General features: G+C 54.7%; 1 protein-coding gene across 1 annotated transcript in view; it reads right to left on the reverse strand.

Moving 5' to 3' along the window:
- The window catches only part of PCGF3 (polycomb group ring finger 3), a 45,233-nt gene that overhangs the window by 15,295 nt on the left and 14,279 nt on the right, over positions 1-15,659 (reverse strand). Inside the window, exons 4-8 of the mRNA XM_027545282.1 lie at positions 12,782-12,899; positions 11,822-11,918; positions 11,133-11,188; positions 7,178-7,288; positions 6,259-6,347 (exon numbers count right to left, since the gene is read on the reverse strand). Coding sequence (XP_027401083.1) covers positions 6,259-6,347; positions 7,178-7,288; positions 11,133-11,188; positions 11,822-11,918; positions 12,782-12,890 — 462 coding nt within the window. The 5' untranslated portion in view covers positions 12,891-12,899. The remainder of the gene's footprint in view (positions 1-6,258; positions 6,348-7,177; positions 7,289-11,132; positions 11,189-11,821; positions 11,919-12,781; positions 12,900-15,659) is intronic.

Here is a 15,659-nt window from a genome sequence, read left to right on the forward strand (position 1 = left end):
CCCCCAACAACAGAAGCAGGAGGCCGTGGGCTGGGCCACCAGGGAGGAGGGAGCACAGAGCTGCACAGGACTCTGGAAAGCCCAGTCTGTGCAAACATGGGAGTGACCACAAGGTGCACCCCTATGAAGGGGAATTCGGGACAGTAACACATAACCCTCTCACGTACCACTGCCCTCTGGACCGTGTAAGTGTATTACCTACCTATGTTTTTGACCACACTGTACCACATGCAGGACCTTATTTCCCAGACCAGGGATTGAACCTGGGCCCCCTACAGGGCAGTCTTAGCCACTGAACCACCAGGAAGTCCCCAAATGTATTACCTATTTAAATACACTAAGTTAAAAGCATCTTTGTAATTTTTTAACAGCTCCGTTGCAGTATAATTTACATCTATGTTTTAAGTATACAATTCAGTAATTTTTAGTCAACTTAAGACTTGTGCAACCACCACGCCACCCAGTCTGAGGTCAGACCCATCACCTCATAAAGACCCTCGTGGCTTTGGTGGTCAATCCGCCCCAGCCACCCTTGGCCTGCGTCTGTGGACCAGCCTCTCCTAGATGGTCTACAGATGGGATCGTACAACACAGTCCTCCCATCTGACTTCTTTCATACAGTCACGTGGGGAGACTCAAGTGCGTGGCAGCACCTTACACCGCTGATCCACTTCTCCGCCTCCTTGCCAACACCTGTCACCATTTTTTTGCTTATAGTCATCTTGGTGAGTATAAAATGCTATTTCATTATGGTTTTAATTTGTATTTTCCTAATGACTAATGAATGATGTTGAACACATTTTCATGTGACTGTCAGTGAAAGTTGCTCAGTCAAATCTGACTCTTTGAGACCCCATGGACTGTAGCCTGCCAGGCTCCTATGTCCATGGAATCCTCCAGGCCTGAATACTGGAGTGGGTAGCCCTTCTCTTCTCCAGGGGATCTTCCCAACCCAGGAACTGAACCTAGGTCTCCCACATTGCAGGCAGATTCTTTACCAGCTGAGCTACCAGGAATGTGAGTATTAAACATTTGTATTTCTTCTTTGACGAAATGTCTGCCAATTTGTTAACCCTAACCCTAACACTAACCTTCTTAATGAGTTAAGAGTTACATGTTCTAGATAAAAGTCCTTTTCAGAAATGTCATTTGCTAATATTTTCTCCCAGTCTGTGGTTTTTAAATTTTTTCTCAATGGTGTCTTTTGAAGAGCAGCAACTCCTTTTGGCTGCGCCATGTGGCTTGAGGGATCTCAGCTCCCTGACCAGTGGCTGAGCTGCGCCTCACAGGGGAAGCACAGAATCTTAGCCACTGGATGGCCAGGGAGTCCTAAGAGCAGTATTTCTTCATCTGATGAATTTTCTTTCATCAGTTTTCGTTCCTGAGTTGTGTTCTTGGTTTTGGATTTGAGAACTACAAGCCTAACCCAAGATGCTAAGGAGCTTCTCTCATGTTTTCCTGCATAGTTTCCCGGTTTGAGCCCTTACATTTTGAGTTAACCTGGGCTTCCCTGATAGCTCAGTTGGTAAAGAATCTGCCTGCAATGCAGGAGACCTGGGTTCGATCCCTGGGTTGGGAAGATCCCATGGAAAAGGAAAAGGCTACCCACTCCAGTATTCTGGCCTGGAGAATTCCACAGACTGTATAGTCCCTGGGGTCCCAAAGAGCTGGGCGCAACTGAGCGACTTTCACTTTTACTTTCCCTGTCGTGAGAGGCAGGGGCACGAGTGACTCCTCTGCACGTGGGTGTCCAGCTGTCCCAGCACCGTCCAAGACACTGTTCTTTCCTCAGGAAGGGCCATGGCACCTGTGCTGGAACCAAATGACCTTGAATCTAAGGGCTTATTTCCACACTCCACAATGATTAAAAAAATCTACCTTAACACCTGCAACACAATGCCTTGATTACCGCAGCCTTATTTGTAAGATTTGATGTTCAAAATTTCCAATGCATATATTAAAGAATATTCAACTCAAGAAAGTAGAGAAGGAACAAAAGGAACACAGAGCAGAAAGAAGAAATGATTAACAGAAAAGAATGTGGCTCCATCTCTGGCAAGAATGACCAAAAAAGCAGGAGGCACCAGTGGGATACTAGGAAGAGCAATGGAGAAATCACCAGACACTTGGCAAAGCCCACAGACAGACAAAAGAATTCTGTGAAAACCTAAGTCCATGTAGAAACTTTCCTAGAAAAAAATATAACTTATCAAATAATCTTAAAAACAAACAAAAGATTAGAGTAGGATTAAAATCATTAAGGAAATTTATAATTTAAAATCTTCCTACCCATCTTCAAAAAAATTAACTAAGATCTGATGGCTTTATAAAACGGATGTTCTCAATCTTATACAAACTTTCCTAGAGAATAAAAATGGGAGAGAGAGACTACTTCCAGCTCTGAAACTTCTCCCTTTGACACCAAAGCTAAACAGATACATACAGTTCCTGTGAAATGATTACATCAGAACATGCAACACACGTCCACGAACACAGCAAGAATCTGCGTGTGAAGGACCAAGGGCCGCCCCAGGAGCTGGAGGCGGACGGGCAACAAAACAGACCACAGACCCCGGAGTCTGGCACAAACAGCGCATGGAGACGTGCCAGGAAGACCAAGGCCAGCACCCAGGAGGCTGTGAGGGCTGCAATAGTCAGAACACCAGGCAGAAAACAGCAGAATCCTTGTTCTGAGGCCTGAGCCATGCACGCGCCCAGGACACACCACAGGGCCCACCGTGGCACCACGTCACATGGCAACCGTAGGAAGTGGCCACATGGTGCACCTCAAAAACAATCTCAAAAGGCGATTTTAACTGAGGAAAGGAGGCTGCACAAAGATGCCTGTTTTGCAGTGTCTATGGCTTGTGGCTGCATCATAAACATGAAGACTCAGGATCCAGGTCGGCAGAGCTCAGCAAGTCCCCCGGGTTTGCTCTTGAGTGCGTCCCCGGGCAGCTGCACCACCACCTGCCCAAAGCCCTGCCGCCCGGTCCCCGCCCACCCCAGGCTCCAGCCTGGCCACCCTGCCCCCAGCCTCCCCTCCCTGCAGGCCCTGCCCCGCCCCTGCTCCTCACACCTGGGGGCCCCAGCAGGCCCCTGTCTCGGGCCATGGCCACCCCGCCCTACCTTTCTTGGGGCCAACAACAGACCAGCGCACAAGGCTCAGCCTGGGGTGGACTTGTGGCCTCAAAGGGGCGCAGTGGGGCCCGTTCCCCTGTTCCCGGGACAGCCTGCTGGCTCTTCTGAAAGAAGCCAATCACACAGACACCTTTTTGGCATGTTTGTGATAAAAAAGGCAAAATTTAGAAACAATAAAGATAAACGCTGGAGGTTTAAAACTGACAGAACAGGGGTTAGCAGGACGGCCCACCCTGCACCTGAAGAGGCCGGGCCAGCGGCCTGACCCAGGCCGCAGCAAGACCTCCGAGTCCAGCAGGAGGTAACTCTCAGAGCCCAGAGTGGTGGAGACGTGGGCCCCGGGAGGTGTCCTGCAGCCCAGTGTTCGTTCACTGAGACACACCTGAGCACACTCCCACGTGCCAGAGACGTTCCTCTTCCTGTGGCACCCGGGGAAAGTTTCCAACAACACGGTAGCATATGAACTGGAAAATTAGGGTTCCGCTAGTCTATCCCTGCATCCACACTACGCTAATCACGTCTGTAATAAATGTCAGTGTGCGTATATACACAGATATTTTACTTATTAAATATATGTGTGTTTAGTTGCTCAGTAGTATCCGACTCTTTTCAACCCTACAGAGTGCAGCCCGCCAGGCTCCTTTGTCCATGGGATTTCCCAGGCAAGAACACTGGAGTGGATTGCCGTTTCCTTCTCCAGGGGATCTTCCCAAGCCAGGGATCAAACCCAGGTCTTGTGCATCTCCTGCACTGCAGACAGGTTCTTCACCACTGAGCTGCCATAAGCAGACTTTGCTTTATTGCACTTCACAGATACTGCGTTTTTTATGAATTGAATGTTTGTGGTAGATGATGGCTAGCATTGTTTGGCAATACAGTATCTTTTAATTAAGGAATGTACCTTATTTATTTTTTTCTGAGGGCTTCCCTGGTGGCTCAGTGGTAAAGAATCTGCCTGTAATGTGGGAGATGCATGAGACGTGGCTTCGATCCCTGGGTTGGGAAGATCCCCTGGAGAAGGAAACGGCAACCCACTGCAGTATTCTTGCCTAGGAGAGCCTATGGACAGAGGAGCCTTGAGGGTTACAGTTCATGGGGTTGCAAAAGACTTGTGCACAACTTAGCCACTAAACAATGTTGTTTTTTAGATATAACAAAACCTCACACTTGACAGACCACAACAGAGTGGAAGCATACCTTCTATACGCACTGGGAAATAAACTCATGACTTGTTTCGCTACAATGGTCTGGAACTGAATCTCAGTGTCTCCTAAGGGGCCTGTATGTATAAATGTGTGTGCGTGGATATGTTACACATATATTCTGCCACAGCCAAGACCCGAAGTTCTCACGGCTACTGCTGACTTTCTCCTCTTTCAGATGAGCTTCAGAAGCAGTTGGTTATATTCTTATTTATAAAATTGATTACAGTCACAACCATTGAGATTAATTTCGGGAGAACTCGAATCCTAAGGTCAACCTTCCATCCAGGAACACCCAATTATGCAATTTTCTCTGTGTTCTTCCAGAAGGTTCTGGTATTTTTGCTTCGGCCTCTCACATTTATTGCTAGGCTGCCTTAAAGATCTTATTAATTTTCTGAACAAAGCCACCCACCCTCTGACTCTGACACGCTGGTCCTACCACTGGAAGAGGGGTCTCAGCACCTCAAGGAGCTGAGTCACATGCGTGTCGCCGAGAGCCATCGCACGCCCAGCTCGTGTTCCCGTCTCCTGAATGTTGGGGCCGGGACCTCCCAAATCACGCTGAGTGACAGCCGAGGGCTGACATTTTCTTATTCTGACGCCGACGAGACATCTGTTCCGTCAGGGAGTGTGAGGACCACTGGGGCACCAAGTCACGGTGCGCTAAGAGAAGCCCGCAGACGGGGAGGTGTGACGCCGCCACGTTCCCAGCAGCATCGCCGTGCAGCCCAGCGAGTCTCCCTTGATCCCTGACAGTGAGTGCCACCAAGAGCGGGCTCTGTCCTGGCTATTCTCACTGCAGTTTGCATGGAAGACGCCATTCCCCCTACTCCCCGCTGAAGACACCTGCTTTAACCTTTTCTTTCCTAAAGCACTCTGCAGTGGGTAGGGGTCACTCTGGCAATTAGCCATAGAAGGGAAGCTCCCGGCCATCCAGGGGTTGCGAGGTGGTGCTCTCATTGCTGAGGGTGCGGGTTCAGCCCCTAGAAACTAAGATGCCACCAGCTGTGCAGCCAAGAGGAGGAGGAGGAGAAAGGGGAGGAGGAGAACAGTCGGGAGAGACTCAGAGAGCTGCTGGCACGCGACCATCTGCTGTGCCTTCCTCCCGGCCCAGGCCCGGGCCGCGTGCCCACCTGCTCCCTTCCTCCCAGCCCTTCCTGTCAGGGGAGAGCTCATCTGGTCCTTTCTGCCCAGCCCTTCCTGTCAGGGGAGAGCCCATCTGGTCCCTTCCTCCTGGCCCTTCCTGTCACGGGAGAGCCCATCTGGTCCTTTCTGCCCGGCCTTCCTGTCAGGGGAGAGCTCATCTGGTCCTTTCTGCCCGGCCTTCCTGTCAGGGGAGAGCTCATCTGGTCCTTTCTGCCCGGCCTTCCTGTCAGGGGAGAGCTCATCTGGTCCTTTCCGCCCGGCTTTCCTGTCAGGGGAGAGCCCATCTGGTCCCTTCCTCTCAGCCCTTCCTGTCAAGGGAGAGCCCAGCTGGTCCTTTCCGCTCGGCCCTTCCTGTCAGGGGAGAGCCCATCTGGTCCCTTCCTCCCAGCCCTTCCTGTCAGGGGAGAGCCCATCTGGTCCTTTCTGCCCGGCCTTCCTGTCAGGGGAGAGCTCATCTGGTCCTTTCTGCCCGGCCTTCCTGTCAGGGGAGAGCTCATCTGGTCCTTTCCGCCTGGCCTTCCTGTCAGGGGAGAGCCCATCTGGTCCTTTTTGCCCGGCCTTCCCGTCAGAGGAGAGCTCATCTGGTCCTTTCCGCCCGGCCTTCCTGTCAGGAGAGCCCATCTGGTCCTTTCCGCCCGGCCTTCCTGTCAGAGGAGAGCTCATCTGGTCCTTTCGCCCGGCCTTCCTGTCAGGAGAGCCCATCTGGTCCCTTCCTCCTGGCCCTTCCTGTCAGGGGAGAGCCCCCGAGGCCCGGCCGTGTGCCCACCTGCTCGTCACTCCGGTGGTAATCACCGTCTTCCTCCTGCTTCTCCTCCGCTGCCTCTTTGTTCGAACTGTCGTCTGCTTTGGTTTCTCCTTTTAGCAAAAACAGAAAAGACTGTATCACGATATCCAAAGTGTTAAACTTATTTTCCCCCTAACAGAACACTCAAACGCTATGGAATCCCAGGGTGACAGGAGTTCACACACGTAAGAGTCGGAGGAGCACCGGTCGACAGGGCTTCAGTCGCAGCGCTCGCAAGGCTGCGGCGGGGGCGGGTGCGTCTGGGGGCTCCCGGGCAGGGGGCTGTCGGCCGGGCACCACCAGGGTGTCACACCTCAACTCTGCCCGACAGCACGGCTCCCAGAGCTCCTGCTGGTCCTACACGGCTTTAAAAGTCAGGCCTCCAGCTCGGCAAAGACAGGATTCCAGGCTCCCGAGCTGCCTCGGGGCCTCACCTCCAGGCCCTGAGCCTGCAGGCATGCAGCCCCCGCTCCTCTAGGCTGGCAGCCAAGGCCTCCCCTTCTCAGATGTTCAGAGATGCACAGAACAGACCAGAGTGCTTAGGAACCTGTGTGGCCCATGGAGTCAAAGGTTTGAATTAACTGTTACAATATGTACGGATTCAAAGCACCATTAATTTTCCATCAAAGCCAAGGAGAAATTGGCCTTTCTGCAAGAAAACAGGCAAACTGGGAGAAGAGCCCTGGGAGGGCCCATCGTGCACATGTGGTCCCTGCACACCCCACCTCCAGGCAGCTCCGGGGCCCCCGCAGGTCCCCGCTACGGCCCGCCACGTAAGCCCTGGGACTGGGACCCCGCTTCTCAGCATCCCCCACTCCCGTCAGCTCTGCAAGGATGCTGACGCCCACCAGGCCCGTCGGGAACCTGCAGGGGCTCGTTCACGTGAAACACAGCCACTCACCGTTCCGGTGGGGGTCTAGGTGCTGCTTTGCAGAACACGTCTCCCCCTTGATGTCTCCAGGCACTTCCAGGCCTAACTTGTGGTAGAATTCCCTCTGCTTTCTCATTTCCGCTATGAAAAATTAATATGTAATCCTTAATCTTAGGCAGGTGATGGATTATCTTAAAATTCTGCACACAATCACGTGAAAAAAAGGGCAGGTTTGCTGAAAAGGTCTGAAGGCTGCTGCCCATGAGAAATGACAACTTTAGACCGTGCCCCCTGGAATTTCAGAGCGGCTACCAGCTGTGTGACTTGGGCCATATACCAGGGTGCGGCCCGGGCCCCGTGAGTGTAGGTGCCACTGGCTCCCTCAGGACAGGCCTCCAGGTGTGCCTGACAGAAGAGTGCTCGTGGTGTCCACGGCTGGCAACCACGGCTCATTAGTCCTGGGGGGCCAGAGCCGCCCACCACCATCCGTCTCTACCGGATGAAGTCGGGCAGCACGCAGCCTCCTGCCCGGCCGTCGGCCTCAGACACGAGTAGGGCCGGGCGGCGAGAGGACAGCTGTCCAGGCTGGGTCCTTGCACACCCCTGGGAAGGGCCGACTCTCTGACACAGGCGGCTACTGAGGGGCAGCTCACACCCAGGTAACAGCGGCAGTCGCTGCTCAGGGCCACGTGGCAGGGAGCAAAGGAAATCTAACCCAGACCAGTAACCGCAAGGCGCACTGTGCAAAGACCTGTGGGCAGGCGACCTGGTGAAGCTCGAGTCACTGCACATCCCCCCCTAAATACCACAAGCTCTGAGAGGGCCAGGAACATGCCCTGGTCACGTCCTAGACCCAGGCAGATGCTGCGAAATACCTGACTGTGCAGGAAAAAAACGAATGCGTGAGACAGCGGGCTAAGACGGAAGCAGGGAGGCCTCTCAGAACTGCCTGACGCACGAGGGCCAGCGCAGAGCTGGGGGGAGCTGGAACCAAACACACAAAGCCCAATTTGCGCCACGCTTTGGTAATACTCACAATATTTCCAACTTTTTCATTGTTATTATATTTGTTATGATATCTGTGATCAGGGAACTTTGATGTTATTATTTTAGTTTTTTTGTTTCATTTTGTGTTTTTAACTAAGAGATATACACTACTTTTTAGCCATAGTGTTACTGTACACTCAGTAGCCCCCAGTATAACGTGAACATAACTTTTATATGCATTGGGAAACCAAAAGATTGATGTGATTCACCCTATTGTGATACTTTTTTTATTGCGACAGTCTGAAGCTGAACCTGCGGTATTTCTGAGGTCTGCCTGTACCTAGTTTTAATTCCTATTTCTTTAATTTTTACCTATCAAAATGAAAAAGAATTAAAAATAACAATACTCAATGTCAGATACACACAGGTACAGAAATGTCAATTGGGATAACTTTCCAGGAAGGTTGTCGTTCAGTAGCTAACCCGTGTCCAACTGTTTATGACCCCATGGACTGCAGCACGTGGGCTTCCTGTCCTTCACCATCTCCTGGAACTTGCTCAGACTCATGTCCATTGAGTCGGTGATGCCATCCAACCATCTCATCCTCTGTTGCCTCCTTCTTCTCCTGCCCTCAGTATTTTCCAGCATCAAGGTGACTTACATAAACTGCTAGTAATGTATCCCAAGGAAATAATCAGGTAAGTGCCTAAGGAAATAAAGCCTTATTTCCAATACTGAAGTATCAAAAACCACCTGCATACTTAGCACCGGGTACTGTGGGCTGGCCCATCAGAAGCGTGCCTCCTGCCAGCCTCCTCCTGTCCAGCAGACATGTCCAGACGGGACCGCAGAGCCTCAGAACCCCGCTCAACAGCACATGTGAGACACACCACCCCCTCCCAACCACGGGTGAACAAGAAAAACCTAACCTAACTGCTGTGCTGGGACACACGCCGGTGACACATGCAGGGACACACGCCAGTGACACGCAGGGACACATGCTAGTGACACGCAGGGACACACACTGGTGACACGCAGGGACACACGCTAGTGATACACGCAGGGACACACACATGACACATGCAGGGACACACACTGGGGCACACGCTAGTGACACAGGGACACACGCTGGTGACACGCAGGGACACACGCTGGTGACACGCAGGGACACACGCTGGTGACACACGCAGGGACACGCCGGTGACACACACCGGGACACACGCTGGCAACACGCAGGGACACACACCAGTGGCACACGCAGGGACACACGCTAGGACACACTGTGACACACGCTGACACACGCTGGTGATACACGCAGGGACACACGCTGGGACACACTGTGACACACGCTGACACACGCTGGTGATACACGCAGGGACACACGCTGGTGATACATGCAGGGACACGCTGGTGACACGCAGGGACACACGCAGGGACAAAGCTGGGACACACGCCGGTGACATGCAGGGACACATGCTGCTGACACATGCTGGGACACATGCCAGGACACACGGTGACATGCAGGGACACACACTGCTGACACATGCAGGGACACACGCTGCTGACACACACAGGGACACACACTGGTGACATGCAGGGACACACGCTGCTGACACACACAGGGACACACGCTGGGACACCGGGACTCATGAGCTGCAGCTCCGCGGGACCACACCCGTGAAGTCCTGTGGACTGTCCCACCCGGGAGGGGCCAGAATCGCACGGGCCCTCTCCATCCCACCTGCACACGGGAACCTGGGGACCGAGGGCCTGGGATCAGCCAAACCGTGAGAGACGGGACGGCCCCGCCCAGAAGCTCCTGACGCTGACACGGAGTCAGCACCACCCTCCCAGCTTACAGAGGTGCTGAAGTCCCTGCTTCAAGACTCCTCTTTGGGGAACAAATGGCAACATCTCTAGATGAAACAACAGGGAAGGGGGCCAAGCCGGCAGCTCTGGACTCCAGGTTGTAAGCACACCAGGTACTTTGTGAGATCTTAGCATGTTTAAGACATCCTAGAATAATGTTTAACCCTATCAGTGTTTTATTTCCATGTATTCTTTGCCTTTCCCCAGCACTAGAAAATAAAGTATTAGTTGCTCAGTCATGTCCGACGGTTTGTGACCTTATGGACAGCAGCCGCCAGGTTCTTCTGTCCATGGGATTCTCCAGGTAAGAATACTGGAGTGGGTGGCCATTCCCTTCTCCAGGGGATCTTCCTGATCCACGAATTGGAACCGGGTCTCCCACATTGCAGGCAGATTCCTTACCAGATATCTGAGCTACCATGGAAGTAGAAAACCCTTCAAATATCAAAATATGACAGTTTCTACAAATATTTACTCAGAAAATTTAAATTCTTCTTTCTTGAATGAATTCTGTGAACAGTGAAAGAAGACTTTAACAGTATTACTCCTTAAGTTGTGTCTTAAAAGTCAGATGTGACATCTACTGAGCTAACAGTGTTGAGAGAACACTCCCAAATGAACTGCTGCCTCTTATCTTGCAAAGAAAGCTGGGTTTCATCAGCTGGCACCGCCCCACCAGCCAGCACCCACTCTGAGTGGACCACCCTTCACCAAGGACAGGACAGTCTCAGGGCTCAGAAGTGCGGCGAGAACGTCCACTCTCAGGGTGCTTGCACCACGCAGTATTTCTTCTCGAGTCTCCTAAGACTGACTTAAAGCTTGTATTTAAAGTTTAAATCCCGTTAGACTTGGCCGACACAGGGCTCTTGGCTTCACCTCCGGGCGGCACAGGCAGGAGGCACCCCCGGCTCTGCCCCCAGGGCCTGGCCAGGGCTGCACATGTGCCGGGCACTGGGTGCCCCTGAACGCAGAGAGACACGTGAGCCAGGGTGGACGAGACCAGCGAGCAGATGGCAGGGAGCTCAGGGCAGGCCAAGCGAGATGTCCCAAGCCAGGACCCCCGAGCGAAAAGGCCCTTGGAAGCCCTACTGAGGACACAGGGGTCCGGGGGGAGGTTCTGACACTTACCCTCTTGGAGGCCTGGGACCAATTTGTAAACAATATCCTGCATGGTTCTGTCATGACTGGCAAAAGAACAGACAGGTGGTTAGCCAGAAACGTCAATCCTCAGATTCTCAAGCCTTTTCCGTGTAACAATAACACGCTCCACAATCGCAAACTGGAAGTTTAGTTGGATTTTGCTTCTAGTTTGTACTTATAAAAACGTCTGTGCCAGCAAGAGTGACACAGGATCCGAGCTGACACATCGGAGTGTGGACTCCAGATGCTGGTGAACATTCAGAGAAGGACACAGGCAAGACCCCTTGGCGACCAGCGGCCCCGCCCGCTGGGCTTCTCAAGTCCTGCAGGGGTCAGTCAGGCAGTCTCGGGCTGCGCCAGACCAGAGGGAGTTTCTCAAACGTCCCTGACCAGGACCTGTGCAAGGAGCACCTCTCACGTCTGGACAGTCATGTTGATGTGAACGTGTGGATCACACACACACACACACACACACGCACACACGCACACACACACGCATCCATGCACACAACAGAGCCGGCCTCCAGTACCCACGGCACCCTCCGTACTTCCTACTCCCCAGCCCCCCACCTTCTCCTAAAGCTCTGTGGAGCCACAAGGACAGGACGGGGGCGGAATGGGCCCGACATGCCTCCTGCAGAGCCCTTCCGGCATGGCCCCCGCCCCGAGGCACTCACCCGATGTACTGCAGGGGGTGGCTCTGGTGGATGACGATCCTGCAGGTGGGGCAGGTGTTGTTCTCCTCCAGGTACTTCACCAGGCAGCTGCGGCAGACTGAAGGGGGGTCGGGCATCAACAGCAGGCAGGGGCACTCTTCCCGCTGGCCCCCTGCCCCGGGCCACCCGGGACAGGCCCATCACCTGGGCCCACCTCCCACGGGGGACAAAGACCGGAGGGGGAAGCCGCCCTCACACCCATCACGGGGCGCCCGTCACAGCAGTGAACAGATAAATTCTACGTTAGCCTAAGAGAGCACCAGAACTTCTCTGCATGACCAAATGGGATAAGATTCAGTGAATGTAACATAAAACAGTCAGCCAATATCTAAAATACAATTACCTTTAAAACAAAATTTCTATCAAAACTGGCAAGCATCTTCTGAAGTGAGAAATATAAGATCAAAGATCCTCACTGTCAGAGGATTTGCTTAACCTTAGGAAGTGCCCTCAGCACCCTGGGCCAGCTCCCCAGGACCCAGCCTGCTGGTAAAGGCTGGCGGGGGGCGGGGGGGAGGGGGGCGGCGCTTGAAGGAGGAGGACACCCAAGCTCAGCACCAGCTGCAAGCTAAAGCCTGCAATAGGCCAGCAGCCGTGGTGGGCAGGGAGCACAAAGTTTAAGGAATTCATTTGCAAATGGCAAAAATAAACACTTTGGGCCACTAGAAACCAATATTCTGTCACACCACATGTAATGCTTTAGCTGTTACATACAAATAACTAAGTTTTTCTTGCATTTATTTAGTTTTCTCAAACGATACCTCTTATACTGAAATTACCCCTAGTGTTTTAACTTCAGATAACTTTTCTCATTTATCTTCAGGATCTCCTTTATTTCTGCTGCTGGGTCTTGCTCTGTGCTTGAGTAAATGCTCTGGGGAAAGAAGCCCAAGTGTTAGAGGACGAACACTCTGCACGCACATGTGTGCAGACACTCGGTCACCGTGGTTGCGTCGATGAGGTATCCACTACACAGGCGGCAGGTGATGTGGGCGTTTATGTCCCAGAGTTTAATCTTTCTGGTCAACATCTTTGGCTTCTGCAACAGAAAAAAAGCATATTAACCAAAGTATGACGTAGTCTGATGTTTAATCAAAGGTTCAGATTCAACATAAATCCAGCTCCGGTGTGGCCAGGAGGAGCTCAAAACGAGGAGGGCTAAGGCCAGGTCCCCCTCTCTGCTCCCACCAGGCCAGGTCCCCCCGCTCCGCTCCCACCAGGCCAGGTCCCCCCCCTGCTCCTACCAGGTCAGGTCCCCCCGTTCCCACCAGGCCAGGTCCCCCCTCTCCGCTCCTACCAGGTCAGGTGACCCCCCTCAGCTCCCACCAGGTCAGGTCCCCCGCCCCCCACTCCCACCAGGCCAGGTGACCCCCCTCAGCTCCCACCAGGCCAGGTCCCCCACCTCCACTCCCACCAGTCCAGGTCCCCCCACTCCACTCCCAGCAGGTCAGGTCCCCCCGTTCCCACCAGGCCAGGTCCCCCCTCTCCGCTCCTACCAGGTCACGTCCCCCTGTTCCCACCAGGCCAGGTCCCCCCCTCCCCCGCTCCCACCAGGTTAGGTACCCCCGTTCCCACCAGGTCAGGTCCCCCCTTTCCCACCAGGTCAGGTCCCTCTGCTCCCACCAGGCCAGGTCTCACCCCCCTCCTCTCCCACCAGGCCAGGTCCCCTCCCCTGCTCCCACCAGGTCAGGTTCCCCGCCTCCGCTCCCACCAGGTCAGGTCCCCCCTTTCCCACCAGGCCAGGTCCCACCCCCCTCCGCTCCCACCAGGCTAGGTCCCCCACCTCCGCTCCCACCAGGCCAGGTCCCCCCCTCTACTCCCACCAGGTCAGGTCCCCCCTTTCCCACCAGGCCAGGTCCCATCCCCCTCCGCTCCCACCAGGTCAGGTCCCCCGCCTCTGCTCCCACCAGGCCAGGACCGCACCCTGCGACCCTGCTTCCACCATGAGACAGGCAGTCGCCCCCAGTGGACCAGGTCCCCTGCCCCGGGGCAGCACCAGGCCGCACATGTACTGCTGCTCTTCCCCTCCTTCCATGCCGCCCACCCGCTCCTCCTGCTCAGAACCCGCGAGGTCAGCCAGTGAGGTGGCGCAGGAGAGGTTTTTGGAGCTGCGGGAGGGGAGGCCAGGGGGCTGGCGGGCTGTGCTGGGCAGGACAGGGTCTGTTTGGAGCTCTGGCTCCTCCGATAAAATAACACAGGTGAGCAGTCGGGGCCCGCGCCCCGCAGGAAGCACAGCACACAGCAGCATTTTAAGTCCAAACGTCCATCACCATGCTCAGAGTGTGGATGTGCTGCCTCTGCCCCAGTGCCACGGGCTCTCAAGAGCAGGGTCTGTTATCACCGCCCTAATAGAAGGCTGCGCAGGAGAAACAGCCCTGCAGATGCCACGTCCTCCCCAAAACCTGTGTGTCACCTCACAGAGCAAAAGTCTCCTGAGACGGGATCCCCCCTGGAATGCCTGGGTGACCGTGTTGCCACAGGGCCCTTCTGGGGCGCAGGAGGCTCGGAGGAGATGTGGGAGAAGACGCCTGCAGGCTGTGAGTGGGAAAGGCTTCCAGCAGCGGGAAGCTCTGAGACGAGCAGCGCCGCCCACACCTGGACCACAGCCCTGGACGCCCAGCCAGTAGCACCAGCCAGTGAGACCCTGAGGCTTCACTCAGCCACCAGCTTCCGGGACACTCGCTGTAGTTCAAGCAGGATACTCATCTGGATGCTACACTGCGCAGGGTGCAAAGAGCTTCCACAACCAGGAACACTGACAACTCTGCCCAGAGGCAAAAACGCCCCGGGAGATGGAGGCCAAGGCCCAGGAGGCCCACAGCAGCCCTGGGCACTGGGCTGGCCTGGCACAGCGAGGCCTCACCTGCAGACCAGCGCACACGGCTCCTGGCTCCCGCACAGATGTTCCCGGCTCAGCGCTGTCTGAGGATAGGCAGACAGAAGGAGACGGCTGAGCGGGCCGATGATGCCGCATCGGACCGGGGAGGCCCCAGCCAGACTAAATCGTCACCTTACACACCCAGAAGCGACCATCAGCACAGACTGAGGCACCCAGCACGGCGCTGGGCACAGGCCACCTGGAAATGCGAGGGCCGCTACGCCAGCAAGGACGCCCACGACGGTCACAGCAAGTAGGACGGGAGGCTCGCAGGCGTGAGCCAGCGCAGGGTCCCCACCAGAGAGCCCTCTCCCGTGGCCCCGAGCTGTCAGGAGAGATGAGGGTCACTCCCACAGGGGCTCCGTGGGCCCCGGGAAGCAAACCTAAGTCTGAGGGGAAGGCACGCGGTGTCACGGTCACCAGGTGCTGTGCGGAGCCTGCCTGACTGCTCGGACCTGCTGAGACCGGCGCCGTGAAGAAGGGCCTGTGCGCCCCGTGGACCCGGAAGAAAAAGGTGGTAACGCAAGGCGGGAGGAACCCGATTTGTCACCCAGCGAGGCGAAGCAGAGATGGGAGGGCACCGATTGAGAAGTCCACTGGACGCTGGGGCCCGGGGTGCAATCTACCACCTGCCCGACCGAGCCCAGCACCATGCCCTAGACTCACTGGGCACTGTTCACACTCCCGACAAGCTCACACTTGCCACCAGCCCGACTACCAGGCCAAAACCGGCTCCAAATCACACAGACAAGGGTCAAGGTCAGTGTGAACTCATCTTTAGAGGCAGCAGGCAAACAGATACAGATGCGTGTGCACAAATGTGGACATGCCCACTCGCTCTACAGACGTGTGTGCATGCCCACTCTATAGATGTGTGTGCACACGAGTATGTGCACGAGTGTGGGCACGCCTACTCTACAG

This window comes from Bos indicus x Bos taurus, chromosome 6 (genome assembly GCF_003369695.1).
Source record: "Bos indicus x Bos taurus breed Angus x Brahman F1 hybrid chromosome 6, Bos_hybrid_MaternalHap_v2.0, whole genome shotgun sequence".
NCBI lineage: Eukaryota > Metazoa > Chordata > Mammalia > Artiodactyla > Bovidae > Bos > Bos indicus x Bos taurus.